Consider the following 23,425-nt stretch of genomic DNA (forward strand, 5'->3'; position numbering starts at 1 on the left):
TGCACCCAAGGCAGAGCCAGGGAGGACGGTGCAGGCGGGTGTGTGTGACGCCTGGTCGGCACCACGAGTGCGTGATTCACCACCTCCCAGCACCGTGTGCGGGCTGCCCCTGTTCCTCTGCTCCAGGGCTGCTTGTGAAAATGCCATGCACACATAGGGTCCTTGCATGCTATCGCTTTTCCTTTTTTGAAAAAGACACTTGTTTGTGCTTTCATTTAAGAAGAGTCAGTGGTAGCCTGTCATGTGCCAGGCGTCTGGATGGGAAGTTTCTCCATTGGGCGACCGTGACCTGGGCCCTAGGAGCTCAGTACCCTGTCCTGTACGGCCCTCAGGGTTCCATGCTGTGCCCACTGAAAGGCTTTGGCGAGCACTTTGCCCACCTTGCAAAAAAACCCAAAAGCGCGCATCTACGTTGGCTTAAACGCCCTGGATTCTTGCTCGCAGCTATAAGAAGCCCGACCTGGAGAGGTACGAGGCCCAGGCGCAGGGCCGCATGAAGCCCCTGACGGCGTCCCAGGTCAGCGTGCACATTGGCATGGATGACCGGCGGTGGGACTCCCCGCGGGCCACGCCCTGGGACCAGGTCAGCCGTGTCAGCCAGGTGTCTCTGTCCTCCCTGAAGTCCGACAAGCTGTCCCGACACAGCGCCGCGGCCGACGACGGCGGGGACACGTGGTCTCTGCTGCTGAACGACCGCGACGAGGAGCAGTGCATCTGAGCGCTGCAGGCGGGCGCGACCCGCTCCGGCTCCTCAGAGGAGCGGCCCAGCTGTCCGCAGGGAGGAGGCGGGGCTCCTGGCCGGCCCCGCGCCCCCCTGGGTCCCCGGCCTGGCCACCCGCACTGTGGGCGTGGGCCTGCCCCCACCGCTGGACCCACGGGGCCGGACGGCCCGCCGCCTCCCGCTTTATCACTTACGGTGACCACTCGTGAGATGATCTCATCAGGACCAAAAACTTCGCTGGGCCTTGCCTTAGGATCCCCAGGAGCCTCGCGTTGGGTTCTTCCTGACGCCACAGTTTACCTCAAATACACCCACTGATCTCTGCGGGCACAGTCTGTTCCTCTTCTGTTCCTGACGCTGGAGCTGCCCGCCCCTGTCCCCCTGCCCCGCGTGACCCTGGGTTTCCCCGCCCCTGCTCCACATCACCTTGGAGCTGCCCCGCCCCCTGCCCCTGGCGACCCTGGGCAGCCCTGCTCCCTGGCCCCTCGTGACCCTGGGGCTGCCCCGCCCCCTGCCCCCTCGTGACCCTGGGGCTGCCCCGCCCCCTGCCCCCTCGTGACCCTGGGGCTGCCCCGCCTCCTGCCCCTGGTGACCCTGGGCCGCCCTGCCCCCTGCCCCTGGTGACCCTGGGCCGCCCCACCCTGCCCCCTCGTGAACCCTGGGGGTGACCCTGGGGCTGCCCCGTCCCCGCACAGCCTAGTCCGACAGCGGGACCGACGCGCACTGGGCCCCGGCTGCTCGGGGCGCCTGGGCCCGCACCTGCTCGCTCCCGCCAGGGCGCCTGCCTGGCTTGCCTTGGGGTGGAGGACCCGTGTTTCTTGCTCCTGTGTCGCGTGGCTACGGGATCCTGGCCCCTTGCTCCTCGAGGGCAGTCGCTGTGCCTTGGAGCCGCCCCCGAGTGAGGGTCTGAGGCCCGGGGCATCCCGCTTCGGGGGTCCGGGGTGGCCTGCGGCGCTGGACACGCGTCGGCGCCCGTGGGAGGTGTGTGCGCTCGCAGAAGCGCCTGCGGGGGTGCTCCGGGAGCTCGAGTCCGCGCCGGAGGCCCCGACGCGGCCCCTGTGGCTCCCCGAGGTCGGGGCGGGAGGTCGGGGCGGAGGTCGGCCCTGCCCTGGCCGCCCTCGGGTCGTGGGGGTCGGGGCTGCGGGGCAGGGCTTCGGGCGGCGGCCCTGCTCGCGGTCGGTGGGCCTGGGGCAGCCTGAGCGCCTTTCTAGCCTCGGCCGCTCTTCCTCCCGGCAAACGGCCAAGTGGGCCCTGCTGCTCGCAGCCCGGGGGCGTCGGGCTGGGGGCGCTGGGGGTCCTGCCCCGGGTCGCGGGGCCACGCGCAGGCCGGAGTCTCCGGGCCGGGTCTCCTCCACAGCCTGGCAGTTGGGTGGGAACGAGGAGGAGGCTGCCCCCGAGCAGCCTGCGGGTGGGCAGTGTCAGCAGCTTGGGGTGCAGCCTGGCCTCGGGCGCCCCGGCCCCCCCGACGCCTCTCCGGCTCTGCCGCGCCCCAACCTCCGCGTCTGTTGGTCTGTTCCTCCGCTTTTCCCTCGGGCCTCCCCCGCCCGCCGCCCCGCCCCGTATTCCCGGCTGTGCTGGGGATGGTTCTTGTTTTCTAACCAGGTTAATCATTGCCTAAAGAATCTAATCGTATTGGTTTTTCAGAAGGTTTTGGGACCGTAAACGTGGTGTGTACATGGCGGTGAAGATATTTACATAATTGTGCAGAACGTAACCTTTAGAGTCCAAGGGGTAAGACTTTTTCGGGTGTCAGATAAGAACGTTTCCTGTTTCAAAACCTCTCCAGGCTGCGTTAGAATAAAGTTTATTTTCATGCACGTGAAGGCGGCGTCTGGCTCTGTGCGAGACCTGGGTCTCACACACGTCTGGCTCTGTGTGACGGACCTGGGCCCTGCCCTCCGCAGCGCAGCCTGGGCCCTCGCCCGCGGGCGGGCGGGGAGACTGGATCCCCGGTGGCACAGGCCTGGCCCTGCCCGCTCCTGCACTTCTCGGCTTGATGGCGGTTGTCAACCAGGGCTCTCTCAGACACACACGTTTTAATCAGGAGGGCTGTGTATTGGGTTCCTTGGCCCCAAAGGCGTGGGGTGGGGGGCAGCAGAAATGCCTGGACCAGGGGGCTCTGCCGGGAGGGCTCTCCGGGCCGCTTGGGGTGGCAGGGCCCTAAGCGAGCTCCAGCTGAAGGTGACGGAGTTATTTATCATCCAGACCAGGAGGCTTTTAAGAGCAAAAGGAGGTGCTATTAATGATCACGCCAGGCAACAGGCCTGAGCGGAGACGTCCAGGCAAAGCGGAACATGCGGTCACCTTCCTAACAAAAGGGATTAGACTCTGTGACATCACAGACACAGACTAGCATTTGAGGTTTCTGCCCTAATTGTAGGTTCTGTAGACACGCCGGTGACCTATCCTGTATCCGGTTTGATTTTCCCCTCTGTGACATCGCAAAACCAGCACTTCTCTGTAGAATCACTGAGGTGATCCTCTTGGGGGCTCAGCATGACCCCACGGGGAAACCAGCCAGGTGTGGGCACTAGCTGGTGCCCCCGCACCGTGTAGCACTTCCAGCCAGGCGGGCTGGACTATTTTCCTGGATGCCCAGGTATGGGAGTCTCATGCTGTACACGTGTGCCCTTGTGGGAAGCGGGGGTTGGATTCCACAGTAGCAAGGGATTCCATTTCTTTTACAAAATAGATCTTTCTAAAACTTAAGCAGATCTCCCTGATACCATTGCACACACACCGGGATAAATCCCAGCGTCTCTCCACTCCTGCTATGTTTTCCACCTTTAAGATCTTGCTGAAGGCTTGTGGTGGGGTCACCTTTAAGTAAATGAATAGTAATTTTAGGTTTTTTGTAAAGATGACACCTTGAAATTGACATGGCGACAAATAGTCAAGTGGTTCTGCTAGTTCACCAAGAAACCAAGATTAATAAAAGTGGCCTTTATCTTAAGAAAACCCAGCATAGACTAAAATCAGCCCATCATATGGATTAATTAGAAAAAGATTATTTGAATTAGAAAAGGATTTTTTTTTTTTTTGGCTTTAAAAAAATTCACGTCAACAGGTGCCTGGGTGGCTCAGTCGGTTAAGCATCAACTCTTGATTTTGGCTCAGGTCATGGTCTTGGGGCCGAGGGATGGAGCCCCCCATCAGGCTCAGAGCTGGACGTGGAGCCTGCTTGAGATCCTCTCTCTCCCCCTGTCTCTTGCCCCCGCATGTGGCAATCTCTCTCTCTCTTTCTTTTTCTCTTTCTCTGTCTCTCAAACAAAAAAGTAATCAAGTCAATATATCAGTGGGTAAATTCCCTGATGCATATAAAATTCTTCTTGAGTTAGGAAGGTTCTATTCTACAGACACCTCTTTCTTAACTGCATCTTTTGTTTAAAGAAAACAGACAGGGAAGGCATAATACAAAGGAATGTTTTCAGCAAGCCCTCCCGCTGACTCAGTTTCCCTTTGCAGACGCCCCTCTAGGTGGGAGCGCTGCTGTGGCTTGAACGCACTGTGCTCCTAGTGGGAACCAAACTGCTTCCTGCATTTCTCACGCGACTTGGGCAAGGACACAAACACCAGTGTGTGGGTTTATTCCAGAGGGAGATGTGTACTTGTCGGCCGCTCTCCTTTGTGTGAAGACAATGACAACGGGTGAAATTACCGGATAGAATATGAGAATGTGAAATAATGCTGTGAAATCCCAGAGTCTCCTTTATTCTATTCAAAAAGATGAATAAACAGATGTGAAAAACAAGAAGTGATGGAAATTTAACCTTTTTTCCTCTGAAAAGGAAATGGCTTATTTCTTCTAAGTTAATGTGAGCCTGATAACTGCTTATAGCAAAAATTTTAAAGTACAGGAATCCAGAGAGTGGAGGGAAAGCGCCCAAAGGAAACCCCACGGACATCGTTCGTGGAGGGCGTCCCCGGTGGGCGGCTCACACGGGACCCCGAGGCCCGGCTCCGACCGGGAAGGTGCCGTCGTGGGCGGCAGGAACCCGGGTCCCGGGGAGCCCGGGAGACGCGGCACTCAGAGGCTCGGGGCAAGGCCGCCAGCCCTGTGCTGGGACCACAGGGGCTCTGTTGGCCTGCGCACCCAGCCCTTTCCACGCACCGGCCTCAGTCCCCAGCCGCGGGAGGGGCGCGGGCAGCCGATGTGCAGAACGCCAGGCTTTGGAAGGGTGTCGGGGCCCGTCGGCTCGGTCCCCCAGGAGCAGCGGGCCTCGCTGGTGCCCTGGCCCATGCCCCCCAGGGAGTTCGAAGGGGCCTGTCACAGGACGTATGCTGTGTCTCGGGAGCCACCAGGTGTCTCTCTGACCCAAACAACCTCCACGTCTGCGGTGGGATCCCAGAGTCTCTCCACTGGTTCGGGATCCCAGTCTCTCCACTGGTTCGTTTTCTCTTGATGCATCTGCAAATTCACAGAAACCTCGTCGCCACGACAATGAGGGATGGGGCTGGGGGCGCTGGAGTCCGGCCGCAGTGGGGCGCAGGCTGTTGGGCAGCGGGTCTGCGCTGGCCGCCGTGCGGGCGCGGGGCCGGCCGTGCCTTGCTGGGCTGGCCCGCCCGGGAGCTTCGCCGTTGTCACCTGCGTCTGCTGTCCTGCTGCTTCCAAGTCAAGAGCTTTTTTGTAAGTTTGAACAGCAACAACAGCAAAAGGTTTTCAAGGTGATCTATAGTGATTTTCGGTGGCCGCGAAGCTTGGAGATTCCTGTTTGCCACGGCTCTAGGTCCCCACCGCAGCCCCAGGCAGAGGTGAGTCCCCAGGAGAGTCGTGCCGCGCCTTGGGGCCGCCTGATCCCAGCGTGGCCTCCTGCTGCGGACCCCCACCTCCTCCTCTGCTGGAGGAGGAGTGCGGCCCTGCTACCGACCCCAGAAGCGTGGATGGAAGGGCGTCCGCGGGGCCCCACGCAGGAGCCGGCGGCCGGTGGTCCTGCCTCCTGAGATCTCCCGCCTCCACGTGATGTAGGAAAACAAAGCAGGAGCCGGGCCTCAGCTTTCTCATAGCCGTCTGCACTCAGGCTAGGGGTGAGGACTCCGCGGGGTCCCCTTCCCATGCCAGCGAGCGACCATCCTGATTCCAGCCCGCGAGGACGGCGCTCTGCCTCCTGAGCCTCCAAACCGGTGTGGACGGGAGGCGCGGCCACGGCCTGGGGTGTGGGAGCTGCCCGGAGGGTCAGAAACGGGCCTGGCCAAGGGCGCAGGGGGCCGGGGCAGCGAAGAGGGCCGGCCGCTGAGGGCTTGGCGCCAGCCCCTCAGGCACCTCCCTCGCCCTCGGGCTCCCAGGGGCCCTCCAGGCCGGCCCCCCAGGGAATATGGGGCCCTTGGCCCTGCTCTCCCATTTCTGCTCACAGCCTGGCCTGAAGCTCAGCCCCGCGCGGAGCCGGGGTGTTTCTGTGTGTCACGCGCGCTGTCGCGGGAGGAGCTGCCCTCCATCGAGGCAGGAGGCATCAGAATCAAAGTAAAATCCGTTTGAACGTGGAATCTAGCGGAATTTCGCCCCTCATGACTTCTGGAACCTACAGGCAGCCGTCCTGCCCGTCCCTGGCGTTAGGGACCCTGCCCTGGTCCCGCCAGGCAGCACCTGCTCCTCCAGGGTCAGAGGCTGGGGACGGAGGAACGGGGCAGGGCTCAGTGCGTGCCCGAGGAGACGAGGGGATGGGGCGCCCCGCCCCGCGGTGTCCCCAGCCCTGTGCTTAGAGCAAAGGTCCCGGGAGGTCGGGAGGCCCGGAGACCCAGGGATCTCTGCCTGCACCACAGGGCTGATGTGGGGCCTGGAGAAGGGACCCCCGTGGCCTGGGTCACCTGAGGGGTGGGGTGAGAGCTGGGTGACCTGCAAGCAGGGGAGGGGCCTGCTCAGAGGCACGGGCTGGGGGTGCTGCATGGGAGCAAGGCCTGGTTGCTGGGGACGGGGGAGGGCAGGGGCTGCTTGAGGAAGAGGGACACTGGGGGTCCTCCTTCCCCTCCCCCACCTCGCCCCTCCCCCTTCACCCCACCTCACCCCTCCTTTTCCTTTTCTTTCTCTTTCCGCTCCCTTTCTCTCTTCCTTCTTTCCATTCTCCTTTTTTCCTCTTTTTTCCCCTGTTCTTTTCTTTTTCCTTCTTACAGGCAGCTTGGGAGTCCTTGTATCACCGCGTTCTTTCAGGGCCCAGGGCCGCCCCCTACTCCGGCCACGGAGGAGCGGGTGGTGGCTGCTGCCCATCTGAGTGGGGCTGCCTGCGTGGCCCCCCGAGACGCGGTGTCCGCTGACGCCTCCCCACAGCCCCGGTGCGGCTCCCCTCAGCTGATGCTGTTGTTCCCCCGACGTGAGCAAACCCCCGCCCGGCTGCTTCTGGTCGCTGTCACGACCGGACCGTGAGGCCAGGGCAGGTCCCAGGGCTGGCTTTTCGCTAGCCCCTGTGTGTCCCACTTCCGGAGACGCTGCTGATGCTCGGGTGCAAGGCCGGAGCCGCGGCGGGGAGGCCCGAGCCCCAGCCCAGAGCGGTTGTCCAGCACCTGTGCCTCTGGCCCCGCCGGCCTGGGGGCTCCAGTGCGGGATTCCTGGGGGCTCATCCGGGCGACAACATGGAGAGCGTCCCACACAGCCGCCCTGGTCGGCTCCACGCGAGGTGACACACCACCATCCAGATCCGGAAGGGGGGGAGGAGGGGAAGGGGAGAGGGGATTAAGGGGAGGAGGAGGCATACATCGTGGGAGGACACGCCTGAGCCCCCCTGGTTCCGAAGGCCCCGGGTGTAGCAGCCTGCCCCTGCCGAGCGAGTCCCCCTGGGAGGCTGTGGGCTCTCTGGGCTTCCCCGTGGCCCGGGCTAGCAGGTGCTGCCTGCGGGCCCTTCGGGGGCACTGCTGGTGGCACCTCCAGAGCAGGACGGGGTGCCCGGCCTCGAGGACCCCAACACGCAGCCTGGGAGTGGGCTCCTGGAAACCGCTGGAAACTTGGGCCCTAAGGTCTGAGGAGCAAACCCACCAGGCTGGGGGCGGGGGGGGGGTGCTCATCTAAGGCTCCTGGGCTCCGGCGTGGAATGACTGACGTGTAATTTCTAGCCCGTGGGACTGGAAAATGTGATGAAAGCCATTTCCTGCAGACGCACGTCTGTGAGCTGGGAGGACGCTGCTAGACACCTGCAAGCCTGCTCCGCACCAGGAGGGATCACCCAGGCTGGCCGCCCCGCCCTTGGATGAGGCTTACTGCTCCCTGTCGCCCCAGATGCTGACGGCCTGGGGGCTGCGGCCGCTGCTCGATCCTGGTCAAATGTCCAAGTGTCGGGGGAGGGCTGGCCCCCAACTGCTCTGTGCCCCCCTGAGCCGCGCTGGAACACAAGGGCACAAGCCCGGGGCCAAGCCGGGGTCACGGCAACGGGGAGTTTAAGGGTTTGCAGGGACGCAGGGGACCTCAGGGAGAACTGGGGCTGGGCACCTGCAGGCGGGGAGGCGAGGGGGGACCGGATGCGTGCGCTCCAGGAGCAGGAGCGGGAATCCCAAAGCAGCAGGGACCACAGTAGGCAACTGTCTACGGGCGGGAGGTGCCACAGACGCGCGGGAGCAGGTGGGGGGGCCGGGGCGATGGGTTCAGGGGTGGAGAGGACGTGTTGGGGCTGCTGCCTGAGACCTGCCCCTGCAGAGGGGTTGGTGCAGAGGCTGGGGGCCCGGCTGGGAGCGTCTCGGGGAGGCCAGGGCTCGGGTCGAGCAGCCCAGTTGGCAGGTGTCGGGGCTGCAAGGGGCAGCCGGCCAGAGCCAGAGCCCAGCTCCTCCCAAAGCTGATGAGTCATGACGTCGGGGGGTCTGGGGAGAGGACGGCCGTGATCTCACTGGTGTTTGTAGAGGGTCCCTCCAGCTGCTGCGTGGGAGGCGGCTGCTCCGAGGACCCCTGGGGAGCAGCGGGCAGGGGCTGCTTCACTGTGGGCGGAGAGGGAGAGGAGGTGGCCTAAGCCCAGCTGTAGCCACACGGGGTGTTGGCGGGGGGCAGGCGGGATGGCCCTGGGAGCCCGGCCTCCCCCCTGCACCCATCCTTCATCTCCCCGCCAAGGCTCCTGTACCCCCCCACCCCGGTCTGACACAGGCCAGCCTCACGGAGGAACTGTCTCCACTGAGGTCCTGGGGCCTGTTCCTGGCTCCCCCTTGTGCACTGCGCTCGGGTCCCCCTGGGCCAGTCCTGCCCTATCCCGGGCGCCCTGACCCCTGGGTCGCTGCTCCAGGCCCCTGCCCAGGAGGTAGGCCTGTGCCCGCGGAGCCCAGCACAGCTCTCGGGACGCCCAGGACACGTCCCGCCTGGGCGCCACCTCCCAGCTGCGGCCCCTCGATGACCGATGACCGCAGCTCCAGGCCACCCCAACCCTCAGCCCGGTGGCCCCTCGGGTTCCCCTGAGCCCATGGGCGCAGTAACGCGTGTGTTACTGGCCACGGAGCCTCGGGGTGGCCTGAGACCAGGCAGCCTCGCGGCCTGGGAACCACGCAGGCCCCGCTGGTGGCCTCAGAAGCCCGTGCGCCGCCAATATGAGCGGCGGCTCTGCTCCCCCCGGACGTGGAGGGGGCTGAGCGCCGTCCCAGCACCTAAGCTACCAATGCTGCCTCTGGGACTCCCCATTCCCACAAGATACAGCCGTGACCGCCGCTTGGTGCCCACCTTGGTGGCGGGAAGCTCCGGGACCTCCTCCCCTCGCACGACTGCCCTGCGCGTTAGGGCCAATGTGACAACAGGACACGAGCGTGCTCTGCGTGGGGCCGAGTGGGCACAGCACAGCGAACAACACAGCAAAGCGCTGAGGGCCCTGGGAGGTGATCCAGCGTGTAAGGGGCGCTCGGGCTCATGGGTGCAGGAAGTCCCTACGGCGCTGTTTGCATGGGGAGCAGCCAGGGCGCCATCGCGACAGAAAGGAGGAGGGGGCGCGGGGCTCAGCGGAGCAGCGTCTCCTGCAGCCCAGGCCATGACCCCAGGTCCTGGATGGAGTCCCCATCGGGCTCCCTGCACAGAGCCCGCTCCTCCCTCTGCCTGCATCTCTGCCTTTCTCTGGGTCTCTCATGAAGAAATAAATAAAAAAAAAATTGTTTTAACGCAGCGTAGCATTAAAACAAATGGCCAAAGGGAGGCAAAAGGGAAGAACGTGTAAGGGCAGCAGGGAGGAGGAGAGCCACCCAGGCTGGAGGGCGTCAGCACCTGGAGGCTCAGAGGACGGGTAGGAAAAGGGAAAGGATCACGGGAGCAAGTTCGTGGGGAGAAGTGAACAAGAGAAGGTACAGTAACCGGGAATGGAGTCACTCAAGGCTCTAGTGGAGGGAAGAAAACGCGGACGCCTTTGGGGACACCGGCCAGCCACCTGGGAACTGCCGCGGACGAAAGGACCGGGAGTCAGGCTGCGACCACGACGACATTGTCATTCACGGAGCTCGTGGGTCTCAGTGGATCCTAGGAGCCTGTAGGCTCGGGAAAGTGGCCTCGGAGGTGGACACAGCGGCACGCGCTCCGCTGGGCACACACGCTCTGACCACCCGCCCTGAGGCCCGGCCTCCTGTAAACGTGGGCTCCCGGGAGGCAGCGCTCAGCGCCCTGGAAGCTGCCCGCCGAGGGCACCGGACGGTGCAGGGGGCCGAGCGGAAGGCCCAGGGACCGTGGGCTCCTCGTCTCTGCTCCTGGGTCTGCGGGGTCCCTCAGCCCATCCCACCATCTCCCTCACGCCCCCCCTGCACTGTCTCCGGGCCGGCGAGGCCCTCTGGGTCCCCTCAGCCCTGGGCTTGGCTGCCACTTGCTTAGAAAGACGAGCCCGTGGATGTCGCTGAGCCAGAGCAAAGGCCTCCAGAAGAACAAAGGGCTGCAGAAGGGGAGGGTGACGGGGTGACGGGCGCTGGGGAGGCCCCGTGATGACACTCTATGTTGGCAAATCGAATCTAAATATAATTTTAAAAAATAGGAAAAAAAAAAAAAGGAAAGGTGAGATTGGCCTGCCCAAGCTCTGGTGTTATTCTCGCCTTCTTGGGCACAGGTCACAAAACAAGCAGGAATAACGCAGGACTGGGAGGTGTGTGGGTGTGTGACCCATAAACCACGTCGTCCTCAGTAGGAAAAGCCCACGTGGCTGGTGGGGGGACGCAGGGCTTCGCCCATAGGTGACGTTACGTGGGGGCTTTGCTTGAGCTGCTCGGTGCAGTGGAGTGGACCGAGCCCTGGGTCTGGGCACGGAGCTGAGTTCGAATCCCTGTCTGGGCAACCAGAGGAAGGATCGGGTCATCTTGTGTGGAACTGGTGTCACACGAAGAGGCGAGCAGGACCCGCGAACACAGGACGAAAGTGTCACACGGGGGCATTAAGTCATTTCTTGGGATGGTTGGTGTTTGTGCTGTTTATTTTAATATTTGTGATTTGTTGTGATTTGTTGTGATTTGGCTACATTCTAAACCATCACTTCCATACCTAATTTCGTATTTGTGATTTTACAGACCCAAGAATGTCCCCAACCGGGAGGCCCCGGGTGGCCCAGTCCGTTAAGCATCCGACTCTTGATTTTGGCTCAGGTCTTGATCTCGGGGTCATGAGTTCAGGCCCCACATTGGGCTCCGCGCTGGGCATGGGACCTACTTAAAAAGAAGGGGACAGAGAGAAGGTGCCCAATCCTAAAACCTCAGGCCACACAGAACTTGGATGTGTCCCGAGGGCGCCTGTGCGGCTCGGCCGGTTGAGCGTCCGACTCTTGGTTTTGACTCAGGTTGTTATTTCAGAGCCGTGGGATCCAGCCCTGCGGCCAGCTCTGTGCTCCGAGGAGCCTTTTGGGAGTCCCTCCCGCTCCCTCCATTCACCGTCCCGACCCCGCTCACTGCTCGCACGTGGACGCTCTCCCTCCGTGTCAGACAACAGCAACAGACCTCGGCTGTATCCGTAATGGGCAGTTAGGTCACAAGATGAAGTCTCAGGGACTGGGTGTTCCCAGTAGGATTCGCATCCAGAACCGAGGGCTGGCCTCGCAGTGCCCGCGACTCCCGCACACACCTGTTCACCCGGGGCTCTCGTTGCGGTTCGGGAGACATGGGCTGGGGCCGCGCTGCCCGACTGCGCCCCGTGGCTGCTCCCCCAGGAGCTGGGTCTGCGCCGCCGGGGGCGCCGCGTGGTGCGGCCGTCGAACTGATTCCTCGGGCAACTCAGCCTTCCTGCAGCTCTGGAGAGGTTCCTCGGGCAGCACCGCAGCCTCCGTCTTCCAGGCCTGGGGAGCTCCCCACGGGCCGCGTGGTTTCCTTGAGCGGGGCTCAGCGAGGCACTGCCCATCCTGTGGGCAAGAACACGGCCGTCCAGGGAGGCCGTGCAGCCTGCGGAGCCTGGTCAGGGTCGTCAGGCAGGCCCGGGGCCAAGAGAGGAGGCGAAGCCCCAGGCGGTCAGTCGGGGGCACAGCGGCCCGCAGGAGACTCACGACATCTGCCCGGTCGAGCCCTGTGCCCCCAGCGCTCTGCCGGGCGGGGGAGGATTCCAGGCGTCCCTTAACACAGTCTCTTCTGAACATCCCCCGAGGAGGGGGCCCAGGGTGCAAGCTGGAAGGACCGCCTGCTCCCTCGCCCAGGCCGGCGCATCAGGGATGGCTGTGATTGCGTCCCCGGGGGCTCAGGGCCAGCACGAGTAGGTCACATCACTCATCAGGGAAAGCCCCATCTAATCCCATAAAATTCTGCGAGGTGAGTCACATTAACCCAGTTTAACGGGGCAGGAGCGGAGGCACGCAGCATCGAGGCCCAATCCCAAGGCGGGGGAACCTGTGGACAAGAGCGGCACCTGGCGGGAGTGTCCTTGGGAGCACAGGCCAACTCCTGTGTTGCCCGCTGGGCCCCCCCCCTACCTGGTAAGGGCTGGGGGCACTACCTGGACCCTGGTCAGTGTCCTCCCCCCACATGGGTCCCAGGTCAGTGTCCCCCCCCCCCGTGGGTCCCAGGGCGGGCACTCCTCCCCCGACCCAGCTCCCTCCTGAAGTCGAGCGTGTCTGGACTCCTTGGTGACCCGGCTCCACTCCCCAGCGGGCACCCTGGGTGTGACCCGCAGCTGCAGGGTCAGGGAGTCAGGAAGCCACCTGCGGACGCTCGCAATCCAGGCTGCTTACGCGGCCCCCCCAGCCCCCCCGCAGCCTGGCCCTGCTGAAACCCCTTCCGTAGGGCCCTGTCTTCCTCTCACAGCGACTGTAACCTCCTCCCCATACTCGGGTTTGCCCTTTGTGCCGTCTGCCAGGCCAGCAGGGCATCCAGGCAGGGCCTCCGGGACGCGGCCGCAGCCACAGCAGGACCTCGAGTCACAGCCTCAGGCCCGGCGACCGGCGGGGGTCATCACCCAGACCCGGCCAGGCGGTGCTCCGGGCCCCCCAGGCCGATGCCCCTGCTCGTCTGGCCCATCGTAGCTGGGGTGGGGACCCTGGTGTGCCTGGCCAAGCCCAGGGCAGGGGGCGGTGTCTCCATCCGCCGGGTGTCTATGCGCACAGGTGCCAGGCAGCCTCCAGGTCCTCCGGGGCCCCGTGTGGGACCCTCCGTCCTCGCTCTGCGCCACACTGCTGGGTTTGTAACGTGTTGTTCCTAAGGTCACCGAGGGTTCTGTCGAAGATTTAACATGTTTCTGCGTGGTAAGACAGCCAGCTCCTCAGGGCTGAGTTTTAAGGGCATCTCTCTCAAGACTGACCTTAGTTCCGGGCACGCAGCCTGCGCCCAGCAGAGCCCGCTGCCTCCTCTGACACGCCCTGCTGCCAGGCGACCGAGCCCTTGGCGGCTGGCACCATCGGGTGTCCGTATGCCTGGAGGGGAGCTGCCGCGCAGAGCTGGAGACAGGAAAAGCCAGAGGAAAAGGTTTGTGCACGACTTTTCCAAAATAAAAAATAGGCTTTGGAGAAGCCCAGCAAAGGGCGCATTTGTTGTTTTCTGACCAGTTGCAGGACCAACGTGGGGGCGGCAGACCCCGATTCAGCTGGAAGAGAGAGGACCGTGGCCCGGGCCTGGCACCGGCAGGGCGTGTGGAAGGCAGGATGAGCCGCGTGTACGCAGGCCTGCCGTCTTCCCACCCGCGTGCCCCCAGCCCCAGCTCCTGGGCAGAGCGGCACCGGGACCGAGAGGAGCCGCCCGGCAGTGGGAGCAGAGCAGGGGCGTGGGTGGCAAGGAAGTAGGCAGGTGGGGTGCCCTCCTCCCGTGCCGGGGATGTCCCGACACACAGGCTGGGGCCGGTGTCACTGCTGCCAAAGCGTCGGGACAGGGGACGGCGAGGATGAAGAACGTCCTGGGGGTCGGGCCCCGTGTATCTGCAGGCAGCTTCTGGGAACCAACGACCCCAATCTTCCGAGAGTCTCCGACTGAGCCCCCCTGAGCTTCACCGCGCTGGTCGCTGAGCGGGATTCAGATGGCGCGGCAGGGGACCGTCCTGCAGATGCCTTCCCTCACTGACGAAATTGTCTCAGGCGTGAAAATAAGCCTTTATCGGTGAAAGGCCAGCAGACGAACTGTGCTGCCGCTGGGAGAGAGCAAAATCCCTAAAAATGACTCTGCGTCACGGTGTTGATCCATCCGACTTTCAGAGTTTGGGGTAACCCAATTTCACAAATATTCATCAAAAACTGTTGACCTTCCAAAGCTCTTCCTGGACTTTCGGGTCCAGTCCGTGGCCTGCCTCCGGCCCCACCGCTCACTCCGAATGTTCTCTCTAAAGCCTTACCGGAGCCCCCACACGGGGCCAGGAGCTGGATTCGAGACGCACCGGGCACGGCTCTGCCTCTGTCCACCGTGTCCCCGCAATGCAGGTGGCCGTCCCTGCCTCCCCTGCACAGCCCTCTCCGCAGACGTCCCCGGGGAACAGGACACGCAGCAGGGAGGTGAAGCTGCTCTGCACTTGGGCACAGAAGCTTCCAGCTGCGTCCGGGCGGCCCCCCAACCGCGTCCCACGGCGCACCTCGAGCCCCCAGCCTTGAGGGGCAGGTTTGCAGACTCCGGCTCCAGCTCCATCATGAAGGAACAGAAACCCCTCAGCAAATCGGTTTGGGGACAGAAAGAATATTCAATTAGGCTCATCGTGGAAATCGCTGGGTCGCCCCTGCCGGGTGCCTCTGGTCAAACAGGCACGTGACAGCTGGGGTGCCCTCCCCACGCGGGACGAGCCTTCGCAGGGACAGAGCCAGCGGCAGGGTTTGCACCGAGCAGACCCCAAGGTCCTTCCTCAGCAACTCTCCCTCCTTGTGAAGTGAAGGGGGTCCCTTGGCTTGAGCAGGCGCTGAAGCCGGGCAGCGGGGTTCCTGTCTGCCGGGCGAGGGGTGGGTGCCGACCCCGAGGGGGAGCAAGGGATGGGGTCCTGGGGAGGGGACAGGCGGCACGGGGGGAGGGTTCCCCACAGGGCTGCCCGCATCCCCCCACCCGTCCTTTACTTAAGCCTGACCCGGAGCTGTGGCCTCATCCCCGTGGGGCACGGCTGTGGGCAAGGGCTGGCCACCCCGTGGCCCGGTCGTTCTGCAGGGTCAGGGCCACGGTCGCAAGTACTTCCCTCCCCGCCCAGCGCAGGGCCACGGCTTCACGGCCAGGGCGGAGTGGGGATCGGCCGCCGCTGACCCGTCCTTGGCTGGGTGGCCTTGACGTGGTGACCCGAGGCCCTCCGGCCTGGCCTCGGTTTGCCCACTTCAGCCGCTGGAGGACTGGGCCACCTCGGCCTCCTGGCCTCCTCGGTCTCCCTCCCGGTGTCTGCTCGCCCGAGGGACACCGACCCTCTGCTGTGGTGCTGCTCCCGCGGCACTGGAGTCCAGGCCCGGGCCGCGCAGGCTGTGACTGTGGCCTTTCCGGTAGCTCCAGGGACAGTCCCAGAGTTCCGGAGCTCGCTTTCCTGGTGCCTTAACAGAGAAGAAGAGCAAATACTGAAAAGACAAAAGGAAAAAAAGTTTCCTGCTGGAGGTGATGCTGGGAGAGTCGGCTGCCACGTGCTCCTGGGGAGGAACCTCTGCAGCGGTGTTAATTTTAGGTCTCCCACAGGTGTGCAGCCCCAAGAGTCTGGAGACGGGGACTCAGCGTTTGAGCCTCCCCAGGTCTGACTGCGGAGACCCCGGAGACCCACTAACCGTCCGCAAGCTTAACTGGGGGGGCCGTGGAGCACTCACAGGGGTAGCACGTATTAGGTGGTCCATACGTATTTGGGAGACATGTCTCTGTGTGTAACAGTAGGTTTATTTTTTATTCATTTAAAAAATATTTTATTTATTTATTTGACAGAGTGTGAGAGCACAAGCTGGGGGAGTGGCAGGCAGAGGGAGAGCGAGAAGGAGGCTCCCTGCCCAGCGAGGAACCCGAGGCAGGGCTCCACCCTAGGACCTGGGACCTAGGACCCTGGGACCCTGAAGGCCCAACTGACTAAGCCACCCAGGTGCATCAATAGTAGGCTTAATTCTAAAAAACACCAGCTGATTTTTTTGGCTTAATAAAATTGAAATTAAAGCATTTACTTTTTCAAGATGTATTTTGGTTTGCTTTGTGGGGAAGAGAGAAATATAGTGAAGGGCTAGTGGGGAGAGGAGGGTGTGTGTGAGCCAGACTAAGAGACCGAGGAAGAAACCCGTTATGTTCCAATATAATGAAGAGGATTCCAGGGTGGGATCAGGGGAGTTAGGAAAGAAAAGGGTGGGTCACTCAGTAAGCCTGTTTGTATTCCGCTCGGTGGTCACTCTGGGCCCTGTGCCTTGCTCTATATTCCATCGCTTGAGCCTGTTGCCTAAAAGTGGCCTCTGCGTTTTCTCTCAGCACCTTAGTCTTATTTTTTTTAAGATTTTAATTTATTTATTCACAATAGACATAGAGAGAGAGAGGCAGAGATACAGGCAGAGGAAGAAGCAGGCTGCATACCAGGAGCCTGACGTGGGACTCGATCCCGGAACCCCAGGATCACACCTTGGGCCAAAGGCAGGCGTCAAACCGCTGAGCCACCCAGGGATCCCCAGCACCTTAGTCTTAGGAACTATCTCACAGCTAGAAAGCTCTTGATTTTGGCTCAGGTCATGATGTCAGGGTGCTGAGATGGAGCCCTGCATTGGGCTCTGTGCTTAGTGCTCATATGCTTGGGATTCTCTTCCTCTCCCTCACACCCCCCACCCGCTTATGCTCTCTCTCCCTATCTCTAAAAATAAATAAAATCTTTAAAACAAAAACAAAAACATGGGCAGCCCGGGTGGCTCAGTGGTTTAGCGCCTGCCTTCGGCCCGGGGTATGATCCTGGAGACCCAGGATTGAGTCCCACGTTGGGCTCCCTGCATGGGGCCTGCTTCTCCCTCTGCCTGTGTCTCTGCCTCTCTCTTTCTCTGTATGTCTCTTATGAATGAATAAATAAATAAATAAATAAATAAATAAATAAATAAATAAATAAAGTCTTTTGAAAAATTAAATTAAAATAAAATAAAAAGACCTATGTCCAAGGATGCTACTGCAGCCTCATCCTAGTGGCGAACTGCCCCAGGTGAGCACACATAAATGCCATCAGTTGGAGAATGGTTAAAAAACCAGGGAGACGTGCACATGACCAGGGACTGTATTGCCATGAAAATGAAGGAATTAGAGCTCTGCCAATCTACTTGGAGGGGTTTCTATAAACCGTTACTGTGCGAGAAGAGCAAGATGCAGGAGAGCATGCGTAAGGCAGTTATAAATAATGATAACGCGGGTCTTAGGCGCATGGCTGCTGGTGTGTGATCGTAAGAGCTGTTATCACGGGCTGCCTGGAAGGTGGTGCAGACAGGGCCTGACGAGACGTGGCGAGGAGTGGAGTCTGCAGAGGCGGGAGCAGTAAGGAGGACATAGATTGTAAAAAGATTGCATCGAGTAAAACTACAGTGTGGCTAATATGATCGCATTTTATCATTTATATATATTCATACAGGTGTGTATACGTTCAGAGGTATTTTTAAGGTGAAATGAAAAAAAATAAGCTCAGGTCTGGCCCAGAAAACTAGGCTGGCTGGGTGCTACAGAGTTAAGAGACAGCCGGGAAGGAAGCAATCAAGTTCACCTTTCCCCTTGGGAGCCCTTTGTGCACCCCTGGGCCTGAGAGCCTCCAAAATGGGAGAAGAGAGTAGGGGATAGAGAATTATGGACAGAGTCATGACAGAGTCATTAAGAATTTGCTGTCCCAGAAGAGTCGCACTTTCCCTCCTGCTGCGGTCTGGTTATGGAACCAAATACCTCTAATTCCCTTTAAGCAGGCAAGAAAATGAGCCACATAAGGCTACACATTACTGGATTAACGTGACGGAGAAAAGCTCAAGCTCAAAGCCAGTGACTTTCCGTAACAGAGACATCCATTGTCTGGAATGTTCTCTCTGACCTGGTTGGGCTCTCAGCTAGTAAAGCAGGTTTTGGAGAGCGGTGGACTTAATTTTGAAACACAGAGATTTTTGCCATCACTTGTTGTTCCGGAAAAGAAAACATTTCAAGAGAACTAAAACCGAGAAGGCTCGAACCACTAGCCCTGATTCTCCTTTGCCAGCCTGTGGCTCCAGCCTTCAGACTTCTGCTTCGAGATGGGCTTTGGCGTGACTCCAGGGGAGCAGGGCTCGGGCCGGTGCCTGGTAGTTGCCCGGGTTGGCCAGTTAATGGTGTTTATTGAGGAACTCAAGGGGGTATGGCCAACCAACCACCAGCAGGCGAGAGCCTTCCCACCGTCAACTAATGCTCCCGAGAGATCACCAGAGCCGTGGGGCAAGTGAAGCCCAGTTTATGAGACTCTGAAGTGAGGAAGTGCATCGCCTTGTGGAGACTCAGTGTCTGGGAAGGAGAAAATAGGGGCAAGATCCATAGAGTTCGGGTCCTGGGCTAAGTGATTTTATTATTTTATTTTATTTTATTATTTTATTTTATTATTTTTTATTTTATTATTTTTTTAAATAATAAATTTATTTTTTATTGGTGTTCAATTTGCCAACATATAGAATAACACCCAGTGCTCATCCCGTCAAGTGCCCCCCTTAGTGCCCGTCACCCAGTCCCCCCCACCCCTGCCCTCCTCCCCTTCCCCCACCCCTAGTTCATTTCCCAGAGTTAGGAGTCTTCCATGTTCTGTCTCCCTCTCTGATATTTCCTGAGGCCTGCTTGGAACTGGGTGGGATTTCGACATCACAGCTCTGGATTGGTGAGCCTCGTAAATGAGGATTCCGAAGTTAGTTTTGAGGGGCCAGGTAACAGTCAGGATTAAGTTAGCTATTTTAGTTGGCTGACAATCTCATCTTCCAGAAACAACTACTTCCTGGAGCAAATAACTAAGTTACGTCTGCTTGGTCCCAGGATTATTTCATACGAGGACAGGAGACTGCTGGTTTCAGATGCCAGCATGGAATCCTTTGAGGATTGTTCAGCCTGAAATGTTCAGTCGCCAGCGAGTTACTGCGGATGGAGCCCCTGGCAGTGACCTCCGAGGCTCTGCCCAAAGTCCATGCTTGGAATGGATTATATGGTAAGAACCAGGCACAAAGGACACTTGCAGGCAATGGGCTCGAGCAATGGGACGTAGGCAGAGGCAGAGGACCCACCGGGCCCCTGGGTGGCCCGCCCGGAAATAGCCTTGGGCCCCCACTGACCAACTGCAAGCGGCCCGACCCTAAGATTACCAAGACAGGGAAAATCCTACATCCTCACACTCCCTCTCTGCCCTCTACGGCGGCCTCTCACCACCGCCTCCCGGCACAGGCTCTCAGTGTGTCCTGCCCGCCCCCCCCTTGTGTCCTCAGTACGCTTCTACCTCTTTTCTACCTTGGGTCCATTCTTTCACCACCCCCACCACCCCCAGGGGTGTGCCCCACGTTTGGGGGCCCCATCCAATTGGGAGAGACGGTATTTGGAGGCCCATGCAGGAAGGCTTTGTGGCCCTGCCCCCCACACACTATGATTTGAAATAAGAATGATAGAGGGATTTTTTTTAAGATTTTATTTATTTATTCATGAGACACACAGAGAGAGAGAGAGAGAGAGAGAGAGAGAGGCAGAGACACAGGCAGAGGGAGAAGCAGGCTCCATGCAGGGAGCCCCATGTGGGACTCGATCTCGGGTCTCCAGGATCACGGCCCGGGCTGCAGGTGGCACTAAACCACTGAGCTACCAGGGCTGCCCGATATAGGGAATTTAGAAAGCTTTACATGTGTAGAAAAAAATGATCTTTATTTATTTAAGATGACAAAGCATTCGTTCTGGAGGTAAGACTGTTTTCAAATCTTAGTTCTGCCGTTTGCTCGCTGTGTGACTTTTGGTAAGTCACTGAACAGCTCTGTCTTTCCTCATCTGTAAAATGGGAGAAATAGCCTAAGTACCTGGGAATAATATAAATCCCTGGAGAATTTAGAGGATTAAGCGAGTTGATACACGTAAAGCCTTTAGAACATTGCCTGGCTTATGTGGACGGTTCAACAAATGTAAATATTATTGCTTAATAACTTGAAAGCTATTGTTATTTAAAACTAAAACCAGGGCAGCCTGGGTGGCTCAGTGGTTGAGCATCTGCCTTTAGCCCAAGGTGTAACCCCAGGGTCCCGGGATCAAGTCCCGCGTCGGGCTCCCTGCATGGAGCCTGCTTCTCCCTCTGCCTGTGTCTCTGCCTCTCTCTCTCTCTCTCTCTGTTTCTCATGAATAAATAAATAAAATATTAAAAATAAAAACAAAACCAGGGCACCCAGTTGGCCCAGCAGTTGAGCATCTCCTTTCAGCCCAGGGCATGACCCCGGAGTCCCGGGACCGAGTCCCGCGTCGGGTTCCCTGCATGGAGCCTGCTTCTCCCTCTGCCTGTGTCTCTGCCTCTCTCTGCAAGTCTCTCATGAATAAATAAATAAAAACATTTAAAAAATAAAGTAAAAATGAAACCAAAGTCCTCCACCTACCTGCTCTTCGACCCCAACTTCTCCATCAGTATCTTTCCTTTCATTCAGAGTCTATAGTCCTTTGGATCCTTGTCACCTGCATCAGTCTTAGTCACTGCTCTGTCTATACCCCAGTGTCACTCTCCCACACCAATATCGTGAGACCGAAAGCCTTACAGTGAAGAAAGAAAAATGACAGTTTCCATTGAAAGTCACAAGAGAGGGAAGCTGAACATTCAAGAAAATCCTCCTGAAGATTAACGGGCTCTTCCTAGAGGAGCTGAGTGACTCACATAGCTTCATCTTCTCCAGGTTCTTGTTTGGGGCACGAGACAAACGTGTATGTCGGTTGCCATAGTTTTAAAAACTTGTTTTAAAAAAATAAAAATAAAAAATAAAAATAAATAAAAACTTGTTTTCATTGGACATTGATTTGCTCTGCTTGATTTCAGGCGGGACAGAGACTCAAAACTGGGATCCCGTGTTTGGGTAATAAGCCTTCCAGCTCCATGTGCCCAGGATGTGGCTGTTGTGTCCAGAAGGAATGGGGGAAGGTTCCTCGGGGAAAGCTCCTTCTGTGACAAGATGAAAGCCAGCGCCTTGCCCAAGCTTCTTTCCAAGTGTTTCGGTCTCCGAGACATTTCACTCAGCTGCAATGTGTTGCCAATCACTAATTCTGTGCACTCCCATTGGCTGTTGTCTATGCGGGAATCGTGCATGTAGGGGTGTTACATCTGGACCCCAATCAGAGCTCGTGTCTCCCTGAGGCTGAGGACAGATGAAGGGTTCCTTGGGGCGGCCTCTCGCAGCCTTCAAGCCTTATTGGGCAGAGACGGGTCAGGTGCTCCTCCTAAACCTGTGCGGGGCAAGGGGGTGGCATTCCCATGACCGCCTCGGTCTGGCGCAGAGTTGGACTCATGGAACCAGCCACCAGAGGGGCGCCTGAGGGCCGCTGTGCCCCGGGCATTGTGTCACCTGCCGAAGTACTATCTCACTCCATCCCTAACAGCTCTATGAGCGACGGCTCCGTTCCCCCCTTCGATTAGAGGAGGCAGAGGCTCGGCAAGTTGAATCGCCGCCACCATCGGCAGTTTCTCTGCCCCAGGAGGTGTCCTGCGCGTGTCACCTGGTCGCCTAGCTGATCTTTACCGTGACTTTTTCTGGGAAGATGTGTGGTTAGTCTTGCGGGTGAGGCAACAGGGACCCGGGGTCGCCCGTCAAGCCCTCACAGCTAGCCAGGGGCAGAGGCAAGATTCAGCTGGAAACGTCGGCTCCAGCGTCAGGTCACTGTCCCACACCACTGAGGCCGCACAGCTGGCGGGTGACGAGCAGGGATCACAGGCGAGCTGGTCTGGCTCCCGGGCCCGAAAGGTCAGCGCGTCCCGTATCCCTCCCGCTGTTCACCGCAAGTGCTTTAGGGTTTCCAAAGCACACCTGGCGTGCTGCTTAATCATCAGGTCAGCCCTGGGCGCGCAGGACCGCGGGCGGGAGAGCGGGCGGGAGAGCGGGCGAAGCCTTGGAGCAGGTAAAAAGAGTCCTATCTGATTTTTAATTCGCAGGAAGTTAATTTTTGCTTTAGCAACTTATCAAACCAGAGTTGAAGGCAGTTCAAGGAAAATCCTCCAGGATGCTAATGCTTCAATAAGCTATTTAAGAACCAACGATAGACTCACCTTACATTTTGGACAATGTCTCCAGCTTTTGTTTCAATAGAAACAAGAGGCCCCAGCAACATAGAGGCCCAGCAGGCCAATTCCAAAAATGTCACTAAGTGTACATTTAGCAATGTGTGTATTAATTAATGAACACACCCCAGGGTGACAAAAGTACACAGTCGCAGAATCTCGGGCTGTGCTCCATACACGTGAGACATTTAACGAGGGTTTGATGAGGAAGTGACAGGCTACGTACACACCCCGATGAGATCAAAGACTCACGTAGTTCCGTCCCAGAACAATGTCACATTCAGACACACAGCTCAGCGGTATAAAGTCATGTAAAATAAATGTTTTTTTTTTTTTTACGTAATTTAGATAAAAAACCGATTTAGTGCTAACCCGTTCTTACCACTGCACCACGCCTGATAACGCTTTAGATCCTCTTGCCTTTTTGTCTTGAATCTCTCGTACCCCGCTCTTGAGCTTCCCGCGCCCCTGCCCTCCCGGCTCTGCTCCAGGCCTGCCGACTCTCACGGCCTCTCCCTCCTCTCAAGAAGATCGAGATCCGTCGAATCCCGGTGCCTCCATTCCTGCTCCCACCGGTCCATCCTGTCCTTCATTTCCCACTCTCTGATTAAAAACAAAAGTCATTATTAATAGAAAGGAGAGTAATCACCTTTTGAGGAGCATCATGTCCTCTTGACACGTTCAGGCTTTTAACGCCATCGCTGTTTCCGGTGGGTGACCGTCCATCCCGGTCCTGGAGGGCCAGAGAAGGAATTTTGCATCCTTTCTAGGAGCGCAGGCCAGTGTGGGCGGAATCCCCATTACTGCAGCTTCGTTACCTTTCCTGCCGACTTGTCCCATCACCTAGGCGCAGCCCAGAATACTCGATTATTGTCTGGTCACCTTCAGCAGCCTTCTGTCCAGGCTGAGCAATCTGCTTGTCTAAATTATAAGCATCAGAAGTTAGGACATCCATGTGTATCATCACTAGTTACTCTCTGGGACATCCCAATCCATTGCTTAAAAACAACCAATTCTTAGAGAGGAAGACAAACCATGAGAGACTCCTAACTCTGGGAAAAAAAAATAAAGGGTTGCAGAACGGGAAGCGGGTAGGGGGATGGGGGGCTAGGTGACGAGCACTGAGGAGGGCATAGACGAGATGAGCGCTGGGTGTTCTACTGTATGTTGGCAAATTGAATTTAAATAAAAATAGATTCAAAAAATAATAAATAAAT

At 58.8% G+C, this 23,425-nt stretch overlaps 1 protein-coding gene and 2 long non-coding RNA genes across 3 annotated transcripts in view; 2 read left to right on the forward strand and 1 right to left on the reverse strand.

The window, feature by feature from the left end:
- The window catches only part of ATP7B (ATPase copper transporting beta), a 33,594-nt gene extending 32,876 nt beyond the window's left edge, over positions 1–718 (forward strand). Inside the window, 1 exon segment of the mRNA NM_001025267.1 lies at positions 445–718. Within this exon segment, the coding sequence (NP_001020438.1) occupies positions 445–718 (274 nt within the window).
- Positions 719–2,276: 1,558 nt separating this feature from the next.
- On the forward strand, positions 2,277–4,472 carry LOC119865115. The gene is made up of 2 exons (XR_005375965.1): positions 2,277–3,320; positions 4,187–4,472. It is a non-coding gene; the product is annotated as an uncharacterized LOC119865115 (long non-coding RNA).
- An 8,184-nt stretch (positions 4,473–12,656) lies between these two features.
- LOC119865116 lies at positions 12,657–23,129 on the reverse strand. The gene is made up of 4 exons (XR_005376106.1): positions 23,027–23,129; positions 22,858–22,941; positions 13,353–15,555; positions 12,657–13,267 (listed from the first exon to the last, which is right to left on the reverse strand). It is a non-coding gene; the product is annotated as an uncharacterized LOC119865116 (long non-coding RNA).
- Positions 23,130–23,425: the final 296 nt, after the last annotated feature.

The sequence above is a fragment of the Canis lupus genome, chromosome 22 (genome assembly GCF_011100685.1).
Source record: "Canis lupus familiaris isolate Mischka breed German Shepherd chromosome 22, alternate assembly UU_Cfam_GSD_1.0, whole genome shotgun sequence".
Lineage (NCBI taxonomy): Eukaryota > Metazoa > Chordata > Mammalia > Carnivora > Canidae > Canis > Canis lupus.